Consider the following 15,923-nt stretch of genomic DNA (forward strand, 5'->3'; position numbering starts at 1 on the left):
CTTTACGTCATTGCACTTTTCCTCAGGATAGTTAAAAAATGCCAGGTAACGGACTCCCTCAGTGCATAACCCTGAAAATACTGGAGCTACTCTCATATAGAATATATTTGGATAGACATCACTGAATGTAAGGGGTGGACGGCCAGTTTGGGCAACCTAAACACTGGATTAAACTATCAAAAGCCGCAAACCTTTCTAATATTGTGAAAGTGCTATTAGGCTTCCAATCCTGAAGTGAAAGAAGCCTCATTTTAAAAACATTACCAGAAATCAAAGTCTATATTAATTTACCCTAATAATTACAGAAACGTTCAACAGAACACAACATTGTTAAAGAATTGAGCTTAGCACTTCTCCAAATCCACATTTCAGTCACATTAACAATTAGTTTTCTTTTGAAGTACTAGTTTTCCACGCCCATAAAATTACATTAAGACCTGCAAAGTGATGAAAGCTGTAATTCTATTGTCATCTTAGAACGAGCTAAGCTCTAATACCATCTAACATGATCTGCTTACAGAAATATTAAGATAAGCAACACATTGGATGTTTGGCACAGACTCTGAGATGTGGATTGTGTGACTGCTGTGCTGTTTGTTATTTTACTAGTTTTGCTACACCTCTTCTTATTCTTAGTTTATGCAGATTATTCCAAACCTGCAAATGTTTTGAAGCTGAGTCAAAGAGCAGGGGTACGGCATCCTTCCAAAGGCATTCTTTATTTCTCCTTCTTTTGCAAGTTGATGGTGACATTTTTAGTCCTGAGGATGCAGCTGAATCTGTCATTAAGACTTATTTAAAAATACCATAAAGAACAACAACAAATGGGCAACTTTGGATATATTTCAAACCAACAAAGATGACAATAACTGCTTTTATATTTCTGTACACACTGCATTTAATTAGATTTTTTTTTTTCACATCAGATCCCAACAACAACATGGCAATAGCTTTACTCACATTCTCAGGAACTGAAATAAAAAAATATAGGTAGAAAAAACCCCAACCTCTAAAACTGAAAAAGCATTTTGAATTTTTGTCACCATGGTATCTAAAAAATGCACTAGAATGAGACGTAGTTTTGTTCTGAATCAAAATTGCTACCCTCCTAATGGTGATACTTCAACACTTATGTCAAAAGGAATTTCCTGTTTGTTCTGAGAATAATTAATAGCTGGTATATTGGGAAAAAAACCAAGGCAGAACTAGTCGCTTTTATTCAATAAAAAGAGTTGGGAGGAAGGAAAACATTTGTCAAGAAGAAAACTGCAAGAGCATTACAGGAGTAAGTTATCTAGGAATTACAAAAGCTCTAATACACTCTGCACTATCTGTTCTGAGAGGCTCTCTTTGTTTAGAATAGTCAGCTAATTTCTGTGACTTTCTAGGAGATAAAAAGAGAATATATGTACTTTCCTAAATTGAATCTGTGGTGCCATTAACCTTTCAGACTATTTCAAATAATCACATAATGGGACAGTACTCACTTTTATGAATGCTAATTGCAGAGCTTTCAACAGAAGTTAACTTTTAGAGGTTATTACTACAAATGTTATGTAATGCCTTGACGCTGTAGAGTTCCATATATCCCACATTAAAACAAAAACAAAAACAAGCTGGTTTTGCAAACTTGTCCAGAAAGTGCTAAATGCACACTTGGCTTTTTTTGAATCTTCTTTAGCATCTAGATGAGACGATGTGTCTGTGGATTATAAAAGACTGAAATGTTGCCGCAGCACATTGTGTACATTGTTCACATTTCAAAGAGCTGCTATGGGTGACCCACAGTGAGTAATAAATGGACAAAACACAGAAAGACAGAATACTTTAAGTTTTAATTCAAGACATGAAGAGGGTCTTAACACTGTAAAATGCCATCGTATTGCTAAGGCTGTAGAATTGTACATTAAAAACAATTATTGTCTAGAGATGTAAAAATCGCAAGTTTTATGATACAATAAAACACAGTATAGAAAACTTTTAAAAAGAAGTAGAAACCTCTTAAACAATTGAGGCATTAATCCAAGTATTTCGCCAAACGTATTAAATAAAACACACTTAATACTGACCCTAAACACCCCCCCACCTTCCCCACTCCCCTCTCTAATTAAACTGATTAGAAAAAATAGCAGTCTCTCAGTTACTATGTTTTGCATTCTTTCACAATCATTTAGATTCTCTGTTTTCTTCAAGTACAGTAGAATAACTTCACAATACAGGACAACACCTGAAGTAATCTATTTCCCAATGCTATATAATTTTGGAAGTAAGTATTTAAGATTAATTTTGAAGGCTAGAACAGGCCCAAGGAAGTCTGCAGAAGTGTAATTAAATTTTGAATGCAAATTATTTACACAAACATTAGCGTACTGTAATTACAGCATGAAACTTTCAACCAACATAGCTGATGGGTGCTTTTAACAAACGCTCCAAATGAAAGAAAGAGAAGAAAAACAGATTACAAATAAATCATCTAAAGTTCTTCATGGTAGAAACGTTCATCGTGAAGCTGCCTACCATAATCCGTTGCTTCGCTGTTAAGGAACAAATCCTGGTTCTTAAGAATTTCTGCTTCAGAAAGCTTTTTATCATCATTCAAATCCATTTCCTCAATCAGGTGAAGTGCCTTTAAAATAAATGGAAGGCCATGTGCGCAGTTAATAGATGTGAGCATTTATAAATAACGCTTTTAGAATGGCTTTGTCAAAGTCCTGCCACGTTATTTGTAACAAGCTGCACAAGACTACACTCAGAACAGAGCCTTTCTTTCCTCAGTTTGTTTCTCTCTGCCTCTTTTATGTGGTGGCAAATTCATAATACCAAATCTCTACCCTCGCTGTCAATTATAAAGCAACAAATCAATGCCAACCGTGTAGCTTTACTTTGAGGGTGGAGGACAGTATTCAAACAGCGAAGATTAATCATCTCCTGGAAGCACCCGTAGTCCTTGCAGTCCGCAGATGAGTGCAGTACCTGTCTTTAGTGTGTGAGCTGCAGAGAACGCAAGCTTAGCACGTCAGCGGGAGACCCTGTGTTTCCAGAGAGCCCCTCTGGCCACTCAGGCACTGACTGACAGCCACAGTAGCAAGTCCTTGATGTGCGGGACCTCAACTAGGATTTGAGCCAATACAGCCTTCAGGTTGAACACCCTCTTTCAGAAGTGTGCGCTGGTTATCTGTTGCATTATTTACTCTGTGTCTCACGAGATAAGCATCGTTTACAGCTCTCAGGTTAAGCTGTAGGCACGCTTGCTTCCAGCTCTGGACATGTCTACTATGCTAAGCCATTTTTATTTCCTGACCCTGTGGAGACTCACTTTTCCATCACACATGCGTATTAAAAAAAAAAAAAAAAAAAGTAAAGCTAAAGATTTGCAGCTGGATATTCTGTATCTATTTATGATTTGAAAAAAATGCTCCATGGCTATATTTCATGATTAAAACGTAACTGGAAAGTATTTTATGTCCACCATGAAAAAGGGTTTTCTACCTTCAACAGTGCACAAGATACACCATCTATGCATAGGAGCTTCAACTTTGGGTAGCAATTCATGTTTTCCCTCATTTGCTGAAAGCAAAAGCTTGCTTTTCTGAAAAAACTTTCAAATACTAAATCGTAACAATGTCAAATGAAACTGCAAGTTAAAACAATTCTCAGATTTTTGCTTATTTATATATTATAAAAGGAGGGAAGTTCAGCAGTAAAACAGAAAAACAATTGCAGAATATTTCAGTTGTAGCTTATTCAAAAGTATTACATAGCTCAAAGCTAACGAGCCGGTACAGCAGCTCTATTGCACGTTTGTTTCTGAGAAATAAAGGAGTCCTGGTATTACCTGTTTTTTTTTGTTTTATCTGCTAAACGTCTACAAATACAATGATTTAGAGAATCCATCTGTTCCTACTTTTTCTGATTGATTTGGCTCAATGTAACTGCTTAGTGACTTTTTTAAAAAGTTAAATATTACTTACACTTAAGCTGACTGCATCACCAAAAAGGGCTGAAGAAAACAACAGGGACTAATGTCAGCCATGCAGATTTTAAAAACACTCTGCGTGGCAAAAGCTAAAAGATTATGAAGACAAATATCTTGGTAAACACATATCAATTCCTGGAAATGGAATGTATAGTAATTTTTCTATTTTTATGTTATTTAGCTACCAGGTTTCTCAAGTCATTTTGAAATGCTGAAATGAAACAGCAATACTCAGCTCTCAAACAGCAGCTCATGACTTACGTCAATGCTGCCTTCTCTTTAGGAGAGGTGACTTTGCTAAGCCCTTATATTCACTGAAGAAAAAAACAGTGCATTAGAGAAACAAATTAAAAAAAATAAAAATTCTTGCACACCTGAGCTATTACTACAGCATGGCCTTGCTGTAAGCTAAAATTTGAATGAATATCAAAGAACTGCTAAAAAAAAAAAACAAACAACCAAGCAAACCAACACAGGTATGAACAGACTCAACACCACGCAGAATTCATGTCAGTTAGAACAGTGTTGTTTCTGTGAAACAAGAACCAACCACTCTCAAGAGTCCGATGTTAAAAAAAGTCTGTGTAGAGGCTTACAGATCTATGTTTGCAAAAATACTACTTGTAGGAAGCTAAGCTAAGGTTAGATACGCGAGCACCCAGTGCCGCGTGCTAGCCACGTCGCTGCTTCTGTCACCAACAGAGCTGAAAAGGAAGAGGGAGGACCTCGGCAATGAGATGGTCCAACATAGCACAGGGGCTCTGCTGTTTGACGTGAAGCATCTCCTGTCTTTACCAGGAATTGCGCAGGCATGGGAAGCCTGTTGTTCCTGCCATTCTGAACACCAAAACCCTCCAGTGCAAAGGAGAGAGGCTTGGACAAATTAAGGAAACAAGTTACTAGCAGAAAAGCAGAAATTCTCTGTACTGCAGCCACGGACTGTAAAGACTGATTGCTAAAATAGATTGTTCTGGAACACTCAGTGCTTCTACTGCCTGCTACAAAAAATAAAAACAACTAAAATGAGAATCCACTTAAACCTATTATGGTGTTATACCCCGGATGAAACCATTTTAATTATAATCATCAAAGTTTGCACTACAGCATCTTGAATCATAAAATACTTCCATTTTCTTCTATGTATGAAAAGATCGGTTTTTAGTTCTACAAATTATGGTGATTTAGTAGTATATCTCATTAGATTAACCTACAATAACTGAAAAATAACTGATTAAAATACTGTACCCTTAAGTCAAACCAGATAAGCTATTTAAACATGTAGAAAAGCACTTCGTTAATTTACAAACATTCATACAATTAATAGAAACTTCAAATTTGCCTAATGCAATTGAAGGACCTGCACTCTTTGTCAAACTGAAAAAAAGGTTAAAAATGTATGTGAAGATCTACTAAGCATTCTTTTTCAACTACTGAGACATGATAAATCTTAAGGCATCTATCATTTTGTTGTGGTACCTTCAAAATTCCACTGCGTTAATTAAAATCTAAACAGCCGTCAAAACACATACCTCCTCTTGTGCGATACCCTGATTATTAGGTACGATCCAAGACAACAGCTCTTGAGGGTTGAGTTTTCCATCACTATCTTTGTCATAGTCATGCACAAACCGATCCTTCTCAATGAGTATCCATTCTGGATCCTCCCGTGCAGCTAGTAAGACACATTTGTTACGTTTAAAGCCACTCTTTACCTTAAAGCAGATGTTTTCACCTTTTACCCTAAGCAAATTCACTTAATCTCAAAAAATATACCATAAAAGTGATTTCACTAAACAAAGGTAAGCCTTACAGACCAGTCCCAATAGATTAAATAAATGCATCTGTCTACATATGAAAAAATACGTGTAGAGATTAAAACAGACTTTAAACCTAAGGTAATATTAAGATTGTAAATTTACAGTTGAACTAAATGGACGTTTAAGTCAAGAGTTACCATCAACTGAACTGTTTATTTTCCTATCTCCACAATGACCCAGACTGACAGTGGAGAAAGCATACTTTATATAGAATGGGCTGCCAAGGAGATGCTTTCCTACTTAGTGGGACAGCTGACTTACCAGTAGGAAAAAGTTAAAATGGATGACAGAGGGATCTTACATTTGCAGTATTTACCTTGATGGAGTTAAGATTACTCCCCCCATTAAGCTACAGCAATCATGTTGCAGATACCATGCTGAGAGTATCACATCACAGCAACATGAGCAACACTGCAGGCCTCAGACAGTGCTCATCTCAGCACGCAGGGGACAGAGGACAGTAGGGTAAATCAACACCTGTCCCAAAAGCAGGTGGATAACTAGTGCTTTGCAGTATATGGGATTATGAAAATTATAAAGCCATACGAAGCTTTTCGTAACATTCTACTGTCTATTCCCCTGCTTTAACATCAAGGGAGGTTGATCTGTGACAGCTAACAGAGGCAAAGCTCTTGATTAGTGCAGGCTCAGACTCAGTCAAATACTACAGGCTTTCAAATTAGTTTACTGTCTAATTTTTTTTTGTTGTTTTCTAAAATACCTGGAATATATCCAAAGCAACTCCATTTACTGTTTTTATGTGTTTGTACACTTGATTTATACTTACCGTATGCACTGGTATTGCATCTTGCAACCTAGCCAGCAATCTTAAACTTGTCTCTAACTCTTCAAGAAATTTAGAAGCAATTCATCAAACTGACCTTTCACCACTGATACACACTGCAGATAAGCATGAATTGACATTAAGACTTCCTAAACTTTATGGAAGTCAAAAATAGTTGACATCACAAGCAGATAACTAACAGTTTAAAAATAATTAGGTTTCTATCATAGAAGAAGAAAGAGTGAAGTCTCTTTCCTTCCTTTCTAATATCTAGTTTGCAAGTAGATTATCCCTTAATGTCACAATTCTTGCATACACTGTTGCCCAAAACCAGTGGCTAGTTTCACAGATGTGTTCAGTTAACAAAACTGCATCTTATTTCAGCTGCATACCTAGTGATGAGGAACATGCTTCAGTCTTTAGGAAAACAAGGAGTAACTTGCAAGGAAATGGTGGAATGGGCTATGCATTCTACAATCTACTGCCAAATACATACAGGGGAGACTGAAATAATGAGCTACTATGCCCAGTATCAGGAAACTAAACCATTCTAAAAGACAGGATAATGTTACTCAGAACCTACAGATGGAGATAGAGAAAGCTGAAAATAAAAGTAGATACAATTCACCCCATTCTAAAAGCTTCTGTTCAGTTTCTTCTTTCATGCCCCCTCCGTTTTTCCTTACTTGGGTCTCTTCTGTAATCGCCAAGGAATTCGTCCAGGCTAACAAATCCATCACCATCTTTATCATGTTCTTCTAAAGCCTCTTGAATGACAAAGTCCTTTTGCATATACACAAAAAAGAATATATCGATTTGTGAAAAATTAGCAACTTGTAATCAAGAGAAACAGCAATAAATACTTTTAGAGCAATAAGATATTGTTTAAAGTCAAGACTCACTCATTTCAAATCTGCTTTTCTGTTTTATGCAGACTAGTGTGGTAACTGGTTCCTGTGTAATGAAACAGATCTGCTCTTAAGAGTTTAGGATGTCAGGTTTTATGAAAACCTTAGCTAAGAGGTGTACATGGAGTTGGAATCCTTCAATATAACTCAAAACTACAAAACTAGCTGAGAAATATGAATTTGTACAAAGCTGTATCATCTTATTTCACTTTTTTTTTTCTCTACAAGACAGTCACTAATTTGCATTTTTGCAACTTTATGAAATTGTTAGGAAAACTGGTTAGTCTTTTGGTCCTGTGTTTCCCAGTGAAGGCGGCCTGTCCTTGTAGTTCTGTCTTGCCTTGTTTGTCCATAATCAACAGTTATGTCAACACAAACAGAGACTCTGTTTGCATGGTGCTCCTCCTGGCAGTAGGCTCTGCAGCATCCGATAGCCAAAACTGAAGGCTCTGTTGCAGAAAAGCACCAATGTACCCTTAACTGGGATCAACTGTTAGTACTGAGCTGGAATGACACCAGCAGTCACAGCAGTGATGAAACCGATGACCGACGACAAAGTGCTCCTGGCTGAAATACTAATCCCCCAAACTCTAACCATAGTACAGTCGATATTAAAGCTTCCGACAGGCTTGAATGCTCTTTCGGACACAAGAGCGACTTTTGTGTCCCTTTAAGCAAAGTGAGAGTAACCAGCAGTTGAACATTTTCTGTGCAAATAAATCTTTCCTGTAAGACCCCCTAACTAGAACTGAACTCTGAACTAGGCATGAAACTTCCTCAAGCTAAAACCTCACTGATGTATTTCCAGCCTAACAGAGTTTAGAGGTAGCTACGTCAGTCTAATTCCAAAAGTTTAGGACAGTTGTGCAATACTAGTTCTTGAAACACATTTCAAAGAACGGCAGTGAACTACTGCTCCAGCTCCTGAACTCCAGCACTGGATCCACAGCACATTACCTGATTTTTCATTTGGTCTGTAAAAGCAATACACACAACTGCTCAAAAGCACTCTCCCCGTAGTACTGTGGCTAAGCACATGCATCTACATACCCAGGCTGACAAAGATACCCCCTAAATCTTACCGTCATATACTCTACTTCTTCAGGGTGTTCAAAGGCAACATACTCGTCCACATTGAGATCAGGAACATCATCTCTATTAGCTTTTTCAAAACGCTTTTTCTCCTTTAAATGAAGCTTAGATAATAGATTTAGTTAGAGCACTTAATGAAAAGGAAAAACAACATTATAGTAGCTGGCTGTAAGCTCATTAGTGTATTAATTGTTTCACATTACCTACTCGTAATATACCGACATTATATTTTTATTAAAAAGAGCTCATCCAGAGCAATGAGAACAGCACTTTTAATTGAAGTGGTTTTATTCTAAGAATTCCATAAAAACTTCCTTTTTTCAATTTAAGGAGACATTTAAAACACACTCTTAGCCAAGGCTTCAAAAACACAAAAGGGAAACAATAAAATGACCAAGAATTTTTGTATTTTTACATGCTGCCTCTTCTAAAAGTCACCAATTCCCAAACTACCCTAGTGGAGTACAATGGCTGTAATTAATGGCAGCCACTGCAAAATCCAAAATTTACATTTTAAGGACATTTAACCTTCTGGATCTAGATCTCATTTATATCAAGGGTTGTTTGTAAGTTCAAAAAAGGTCTTGAAATATCATATACATGGAATGTCTTTTCTGAGGCCATTTTAAGTGCTGAAGGTTTATACAGATTCCTTTAGTACAACTGTTGTCCATTACATCTGAACATGCTTCAAAGCAGTCACTTCTCTTAACCCATCTTAAGTATAAATATTAGCATGCCTTTTAAAAATAAATAATATCCACAATAAGCAGGCAAGTTCTTATTTCTGAATGTCTTGCACTTCCTGTTTCTGTATTCCAAATGTGAAAAAAAAAATTCTATTTTTTTCTTGTTTCATTTCATACAGTCTCTTTGGACAAAATAAAGACCCACACCATTCATAACTGATCTCTACTCAAACGGCACATGATGTGAGCTATAAAAATTTTGGAATCCCATGATTGTGTTGCGCTGTCATTGTTAACCCGATCTGAATAATGGAGATGCCAGCAAACCAGACATCACAACTACTTTAAAAATAGCCATTTGAAATTGTACTTCCTAGTTTACGACCTATTTATTGACACTTCTCTCAAAATCAGGCTAACCTGCTTAATGGAGAACATAACATGTAACAAAGTGTAAGATCTTAACTATTCTGCAAAATAATTAAATCTGCTCTTAAAGAAAAGCTGACTTCAGCCAAGAGTTTAAATAGCAAGGCAATTCAGAAGGACTGACTACAGAACATACTAGACTGCAACATAACCTTGAACTGTTGAGGGAAAACCTATTTTTCAGTGTTTTTTTGAGAAGTCATGAACAAGGCTGCCACCTTCTGGTAAATTCATATGTTTACGTGATGTCAGTTCTAAATCAATACCATGGTCTAACTCTTCCATTTTAATTAGAGCAGGATCACCAATTTCCAAAAGTAAGGAAAATGCTGAAGATGGCTGACATATGATGCTTGTACAATGCTGCTAATTTCGCTCTTTACAATACATATTGAATAAGTCAGCAAGCAGGAAAACCTAGCAAGCAATCAAAGAAAGTATAGCATAAGTGAGTAGAAATTCTAGCTCAGCACATGTATCTATGATGGCAACATCGCAAACATGGGATCAATATTTTCACTGGTAGTTCCATTTGAAGTCTTGTTTTATTTAAAAGCTATGTAATTATTCAGTTAAATGACCTCCAAAGCTTGACAGTTTGTTTCTTCAGTGTGCAAAATCCCCTGCCCATTTTAGCTTCACTTCTGCCAACATCCTATATTATCTACTACTCCTTTAATAAAAGCAGCCAAAACAATCCTCATAGAGAAAAAAAAAAAGTCAGGGCAGAGCAGTCTAAAAACTCAATTATTCTCTTCTTGGAAAATATTTACGGATACTTACAAATATGTAACTAGAAAGGAAACAAGTTTTGCTACGTAGTGATTCCTGGTGCCTCCCACCCCTTTCCTTTCCACTCTTAAATGTCTCCTTTCATATATGAGATTAATCCATAACTTCTGCTGTTTATACATCCAGTTTTCCAGTTTTCGCTATCAGAGTTGCATTCTGATTGCTAAAAATGTCTGAATTGCTATTGCTTTCTCTGTGGGTCTGTAATGGACAGGAAATGTTAAACCAGGCAATGCTGATACCCAGCACTGGGTACTTGAGAAATAATTGAGGGAGTGGATAGAACAGTGCAATAAAAGGGGTTAAAGAGCACAAGGGTTTCCTTTACCTCCAACACCAGCGGTACTGGCCCCTGCTGAAGCTGGGACACTAGGCTACAGACCTAGTCTAATAGATTGACCCTTGTTTTAAGACGACAGCTGGAGACTGTGCTCCGCAATAAGATTTTTAATAGACTTAGACTCCACTCAGCAAAATATATTCAGGAGGTATGATTTCACTCTGTCTTTGTTTTGTTGGTAGCAGCTTTAATACTCCATTACTTTCCTTTAATTACTCCCCCGTCTCAGACAGATGAAAGTGTTAAAACATGCGCCAGCTGCTACGGTTTCTCTACCCATCTTGTTCTGTCACAATAAACAAACATTGCCGCCTTTTGCCAATGGCTTACTGAAACTGAAGCTGAAACATTTTACCTGTCGAAATGATTCTTCTTCTTGATCCTCCAGGACAGTGTTCTCATCAAAATCAATTACACGATCATACATTTGCATATTATACTCCTTCCAAGACACTAATCCATCACCATCTTTGTCATAGTTTTTGAAGTGTTGCTTAGCTTCTTGCGTAACATAATGTTTAAAAGACTGCTGTATCCAGGAACTCAGCTCCTCTGTGAAAATCATTTAAAAAATAGTAAAATATAAAACAATCAGAATCATCTGGACTATAAAAATTCACTCTGGAATATACTCTGCAATTCAGATGTAAGCACATAGGCAAGAGGTTAGTTAAAGCAAAACAATCTGTTTGCTCTATACTATGGCTTTTTTCAGGTTAACTGAATGAGAGAACAGATGACAGCTTCAGCCTTCGGTTTTTCTTTCTTAGTACCATTTCCCCACTGATACCCTTAGGCTAGAGTTACGTGGCTGCTGTAATCTGGTCTGTATTGGTGCTGCCAGAAAGTGTGATGCATCCGTCCCTGATACACACAGGAAGTGGTAGGAAAAAATGATTACAGGTAGCGTTCATAGTGAACTGAATCACTAAAAACTTATCCTGTAAGAAGGAAGATGCTTAGTTTTCAGCTCAGAAAGCACTCGTCTCAGCTCACTGGGACCTGAGCAATGGAAGCAGGAAGCCTGCCCCTTTTGGTGGCTGCTGGCATTTATGTCAGCTTGAAATGACCATGTGGCCGTGCCTTTGCAAACCTGACGCCAGCCAACACTGTAGCATCCGTTCACCTTTTTTTTATTTCTTCAGAACTTTATGAAAATAATTCTGAATATGGCTTGGACAGACAACTTTAAACGTAACTTTGTACGCAACAAAACATTGTTCCTATCAGTTTGGGGTTTCTTTTGAAAAATCCACAAACTGAAATAAAACTGAATTCACTGCCATTGCCTTAATTACCCCAAACAAAATATTAACAGATATTTTCCCTTTACTTGGGGCTGAAATCAAACCTTATATATTTTGGAAATGCTTTTAAGCTACTTGCTTTCATAGAAACGTAGCTAAAAGAAATCAAGCTTCATATACGAATGAGTTCACACAAATACATTAAAGTTACTTCATTCAAAGATTGGGAGACCGTATTCTCTCAGTATCATCCAGTTATTTTCAGGTGCCCAGAAGGGGAAGACAACTTCCTCTGCATTGCAAAATTATATAGCTAAATCAACTCAACCAAAATCCTGCTCTGAAGAGTCATGATGACTAACAAAAAAACCTACAGAAATTACTACTTTGGTCTAGAAAAATCTTATAATACTTTTTTAAAAAAAGAAGTATCTTACTCTATCCTTCTTAGGAGAAGTGTCAATACAATTTTACTAGGTTTATTTCAGTATCTTTGAAAAGCAGCAAGAGATTTTTAAAAATGTATTTTGAATACTGAATTTGTGTTACTAAAGGAGCCAATTTTATAACAGATTCTGTGAACTATGAACATGTGAGGAGGCGTGCATGCCACATTTTGTAACCACAGAGGCTTGTGCACGAAACTAGCATTGCCTTACAAGAAACTGCGACATGATTTCTCAAAGATGAGTAACATACAATTTATAGCACGGTTTATGGCCCAGGATTTAAGGCATGAGGCACAGGCATCTGAGTACATCATGTCCGGTGACATTCATCGGAAACACTTAATGCTCTGACATTATAAAAGTGGACAAAAGTGGTATTAATATATCACATCTTCTCTCACTGTTAACCTCTAAATAGAGACGCCACAGACAAGAGGACGTTCTCAAAGAGTGTTCTGCGATACACTGAGAACTAGCTGAGCTGGAAAAGTTTCAATACCATAAGTTTCTTAGTGTGAAAACACATTCCACTGTGAGCTTTCCTTTGGGAAGGGAGGGGAAGGCAAGTTTTCATTAGACTGAGAACCAGATGCAATATATACCATGAGGATGGAGTATGGGAATTTCTACACTTTAAAATGTTAGACATCTTCCCTCACAGCCTTCGCGTTGTGAGCTGCCTGTTGTTTATTGCAGGGATTAGCCATGCTGCCATAGCTATATACTCTCACCTCTACACAGCCAGATGCAGGAACGCTGAAGGAAGCATGCAGCTGCTTAGTTTCAGCGTATAAACTGAAAAACATTCAAGAGATATGGTTCATCTTGTCTTTAAAACCATGTTTTGTCCTCTCACCTAGAAAGCTTCCTGCATGCTTAACAGCGTGTTAATGAAATATCACTGTTCTGGCGTTTGAAAAACAATTCTACCTGCTCTCTCTGTGTGCATGTGAGAGACTCTTGATTTTTTTGTCAAAAATCACAGCAAAACAACAAAAATACATTTTCATAATGAGTTTAAAAATTTAATTAAGAAAGTGTTATGATGATGTACTGAAAGGAAGAGCCTAAGTTTACTGTACGGTTCACAAGTCTGACTGATCAAAACCTTTCTGTCTGGGAAGAGACATTTGACAGTGTATTGTGATGAATATACGATCCAGGCACTGAAGTGCACGTATGTGGTGTTATGGCTGCAGTGTACTTTCTTTGCCTCTTAAACTTGCTCTCCGAGTTGTACAAACAGGATTTCAAACACAGAAATCCACTCGATCCAAAGCAGCTTCAGACGTGTGAGGAGCAGGTCCCAGTGCAAAGCTGGTACTTGCAGGTGAGTTTTGCTCTCTTACCCCCATCCACTCGCGCCTGGGCGCTCTTGCTGGCCCTCGCTCATCTCACCACACAAACCAGTAACCTGAGGGACGGAGATACCCTCTATTTAAAGCCTGCTGGCATTTCTGACGCGCTGGGCAAGAAGGCCGTTATGTTTTTCACATAGATTCTCCGCAGCGTGGGAGTCCTCGGCTGTGTCACGGGGAGCGGGTATCTTTTCCGTGCCCGAGGACAGCGGGCCAGACCCGGGACACAGACAAAGCCCAGTCCCCGCCCAGTTAAACCTCCGCTCCTGCTACCGACACGGCTCCGGGGCACGCAAGCCCCGCGGTCCCCGGGCCGCTGCCTTCGCCGTTACCCTTGGTGAGAAGCCCGTCCGCGTCCGCGTCGATCTTCTTCACAATGGCCCTCAGCCGCCGCTGCTGCTCTTCCGGGCTGAGCCGCGCGTACTCCTCCGCCTCCTCCTGCGGCAGAACGGAACCGCGCGTTAACCCGTTGGCGCCGGACGCCTCGGACCCTTCCCAAGCGCCCACCCCGCGGCCTCGCCGGCGAGAAGCGGCGGGCTCGGCTCGCTCCCGCCCGCCCCCGGGTCCCGCCGCCCACCTGTCCGCCGAGCAGCGCCTCCCGGTCGTAGTCGGCGCGGTGCTCCCCGCGCACCGCGCCCAGCGCCGCCAGCGCCAGGCCCAGCGCCAGCAGCAGCGCCGGCCGCTGTCCCATCGCGCCCGCCGAGCAGGGCAGCAGCGGCGGCGGCGAGGGGCGGGGAAAGGGCCCGCGGGGGGGCGGTCCGAGCGCGGCTGGGGGTCGGCCCCGCGCCCCTCGGAGGCGGCGGGCGGGGCCCTCGGGTACCCCGAGCCCCGGTGCCGCCTGTGCGGTAGGCGCGGTGGGGAAGGAGAGCGTTCCTCCTGCTCCCCTGCCCAGTCCTTTACGCTCCATCGGTGGAAGATACCAAATCAAGACACTGTCAAGGTATAGCGATAATCTCCCGACTGCTAAGCACCAACAAACCCTGGCGTGAGGGAGGGGTGGTGATCAGGACACCAGCACTGGAAAAGTTTTACACCAAAAAGGAACAAACGTTTTTTTTTGCTCGAGGACCCAGCTCACCAATAACACTTCGAACACCAAGTTGAAGGGAAGCAACGCTTTATAGATGAGTTAACAATGTGGATCGATACAAATTTTCATAACTGTTCAGCACAGATAATAGAAAAGAAAGCTGGAAAATAACTTTAGCCTCATTTACCACTCAAACTAGCAATACATCGAGTAAACGAGCAGGGGCCTCCCCAGGAATACCATTCCTAAGGGCTGCCACATGACATTGGGATTGCTCTCATCCCGAGCCCACTGAGGTCAAATTAATCATTCTCACTGGATTAATTGAGATTTGTGTTGGGCCACTATTAGATTGGTTATTTCTCCTTTCAATATTAGTGTATTTCTGGAACTCCTCTTTTAAACAGCAAGAAGCGAGATCAACCTACCTGGATTTCCAGAAACGCAATTGTTGCCAGGTTTAAGCAGAGCCCTCAACTAATGGCGGCTGTCTGCCGCGCTGTCCTGTCTCTTCCGCAGCGATAGCGATGTACTGCTCCCCGGTTAACCTCAAATTCTATTAACTGTGAAGAGCTATGACAGTTCATTTTGAAAATCTGAGAGTAAAATATTGCAATAAATCAGTAAATGTGTTATTGCAATTTCCTGCCCATATAAGAAATGTCTTTCTATTTAAAAAAATCTAATACTGAGTTACATCTAATATCTTTTATTGGTTTAAATGTCAATTTTCCCATCAGTATTTATATAAATCACATATACAAAATGTGAATTAAGTCATACCACTTGTGGCATCTGTAGACAAAGCAAATCCTATAAGCAATCAAAACAGGAATAAGATTTGATTAGTTTCTGAAATAGTACTGAAGATGCTTTGTCTTCTTTGCCTAATGCATTACTAACACCTCAAAAATACCTCTTTGCTGTATATCTCAAGGGTCAACAAGTGTATCAGAGTATACATTTCAGAGCCTAAACAACTGTAACAGTCTCCAAATAACACATTCGATGT

General features: G+C 39.3%; 1 protein-coding gene across 2 annotated transcripts; it reads right to left on the reverse strand.

Moving 5' to 3' along the window:
- Positions 1–1,816: 1,816 nt before the first annotated feature.
- On the reverse strand, positions 1,817–14,598 carry RCN2 (reticulocalbin 2). Of its 2 annotated transcripts, none has more exons than XM_086757670.1 (7): positions 14,459–14,598; positions 14,214–14,319; positions 11,183–11,379; positions 8,568–8,669; positions 7,264–7,360; positions 5,506–5,648; positions 1,817–2,626 (listed from the first exon to the last, which is right to left on the reverse strand). In XM_086757670.1, the coding sequence occupies exons 1-7, from the start codon at positions 14,570–14,572 to the stop codon at positions 2,474–2,476; spliced, it is 912 nt and encodes a 303-aa protein (XP_086613796.1). In that variant the 5' UTR covers positions 14,573–14,598; the 3' UTR covers positions 1,817–2,473. The 2 variants fall into 2 exon arrangements, with proteins under 2 accessions (XP_086613796.1, XP_086613795.1); XM_086757669.1 differs by having other exon boundaries at positions 8,568–8,681.
- Positions 14,599–15,923: the final 1,325 nt, after the last annotated feature.

The sequence above is a fragment of the Chlamydotis macqueenii genome, chromosome 12 (assembly GCF_036417535.1).
Source record: "Chlamydotis macqueenii isolate bChlMac1 chromosome 12, bChlMac1.mat, whole genome shotgun sequence".
Lineage (NCBI taxonomy): Eukaryota > Metazoa > Chordata > Aves > Otidiformes > Otididae > Chlamydotis > Chlamydotis macqueenii.

Bases quoted from the DNA above. Each gene is read 5' to 3' on its own strand.
- RCN2 (XM_086757669.1), bottom strand. From the start codon at position 14,572: ATGGGACAGCGGCCGGCGCTGCTGCTGGCGCTGGGCCTGGCGCTGGCG. The intron at 11,380-14,213 runs GTAACGGCGAAG...TGATTTTCACAG, and splicing joins GGACGGGCTTCTCACCAAGG to AGGAGCTGAGTTCCTGGATA. The intron at 8,682-11,182 runs GTAAAATGTTTC...CTATTATCTAAG, and splicing joins AAGAAGAATCATTTCGACAG to CTTCATTTAAAGGAGAAAAA.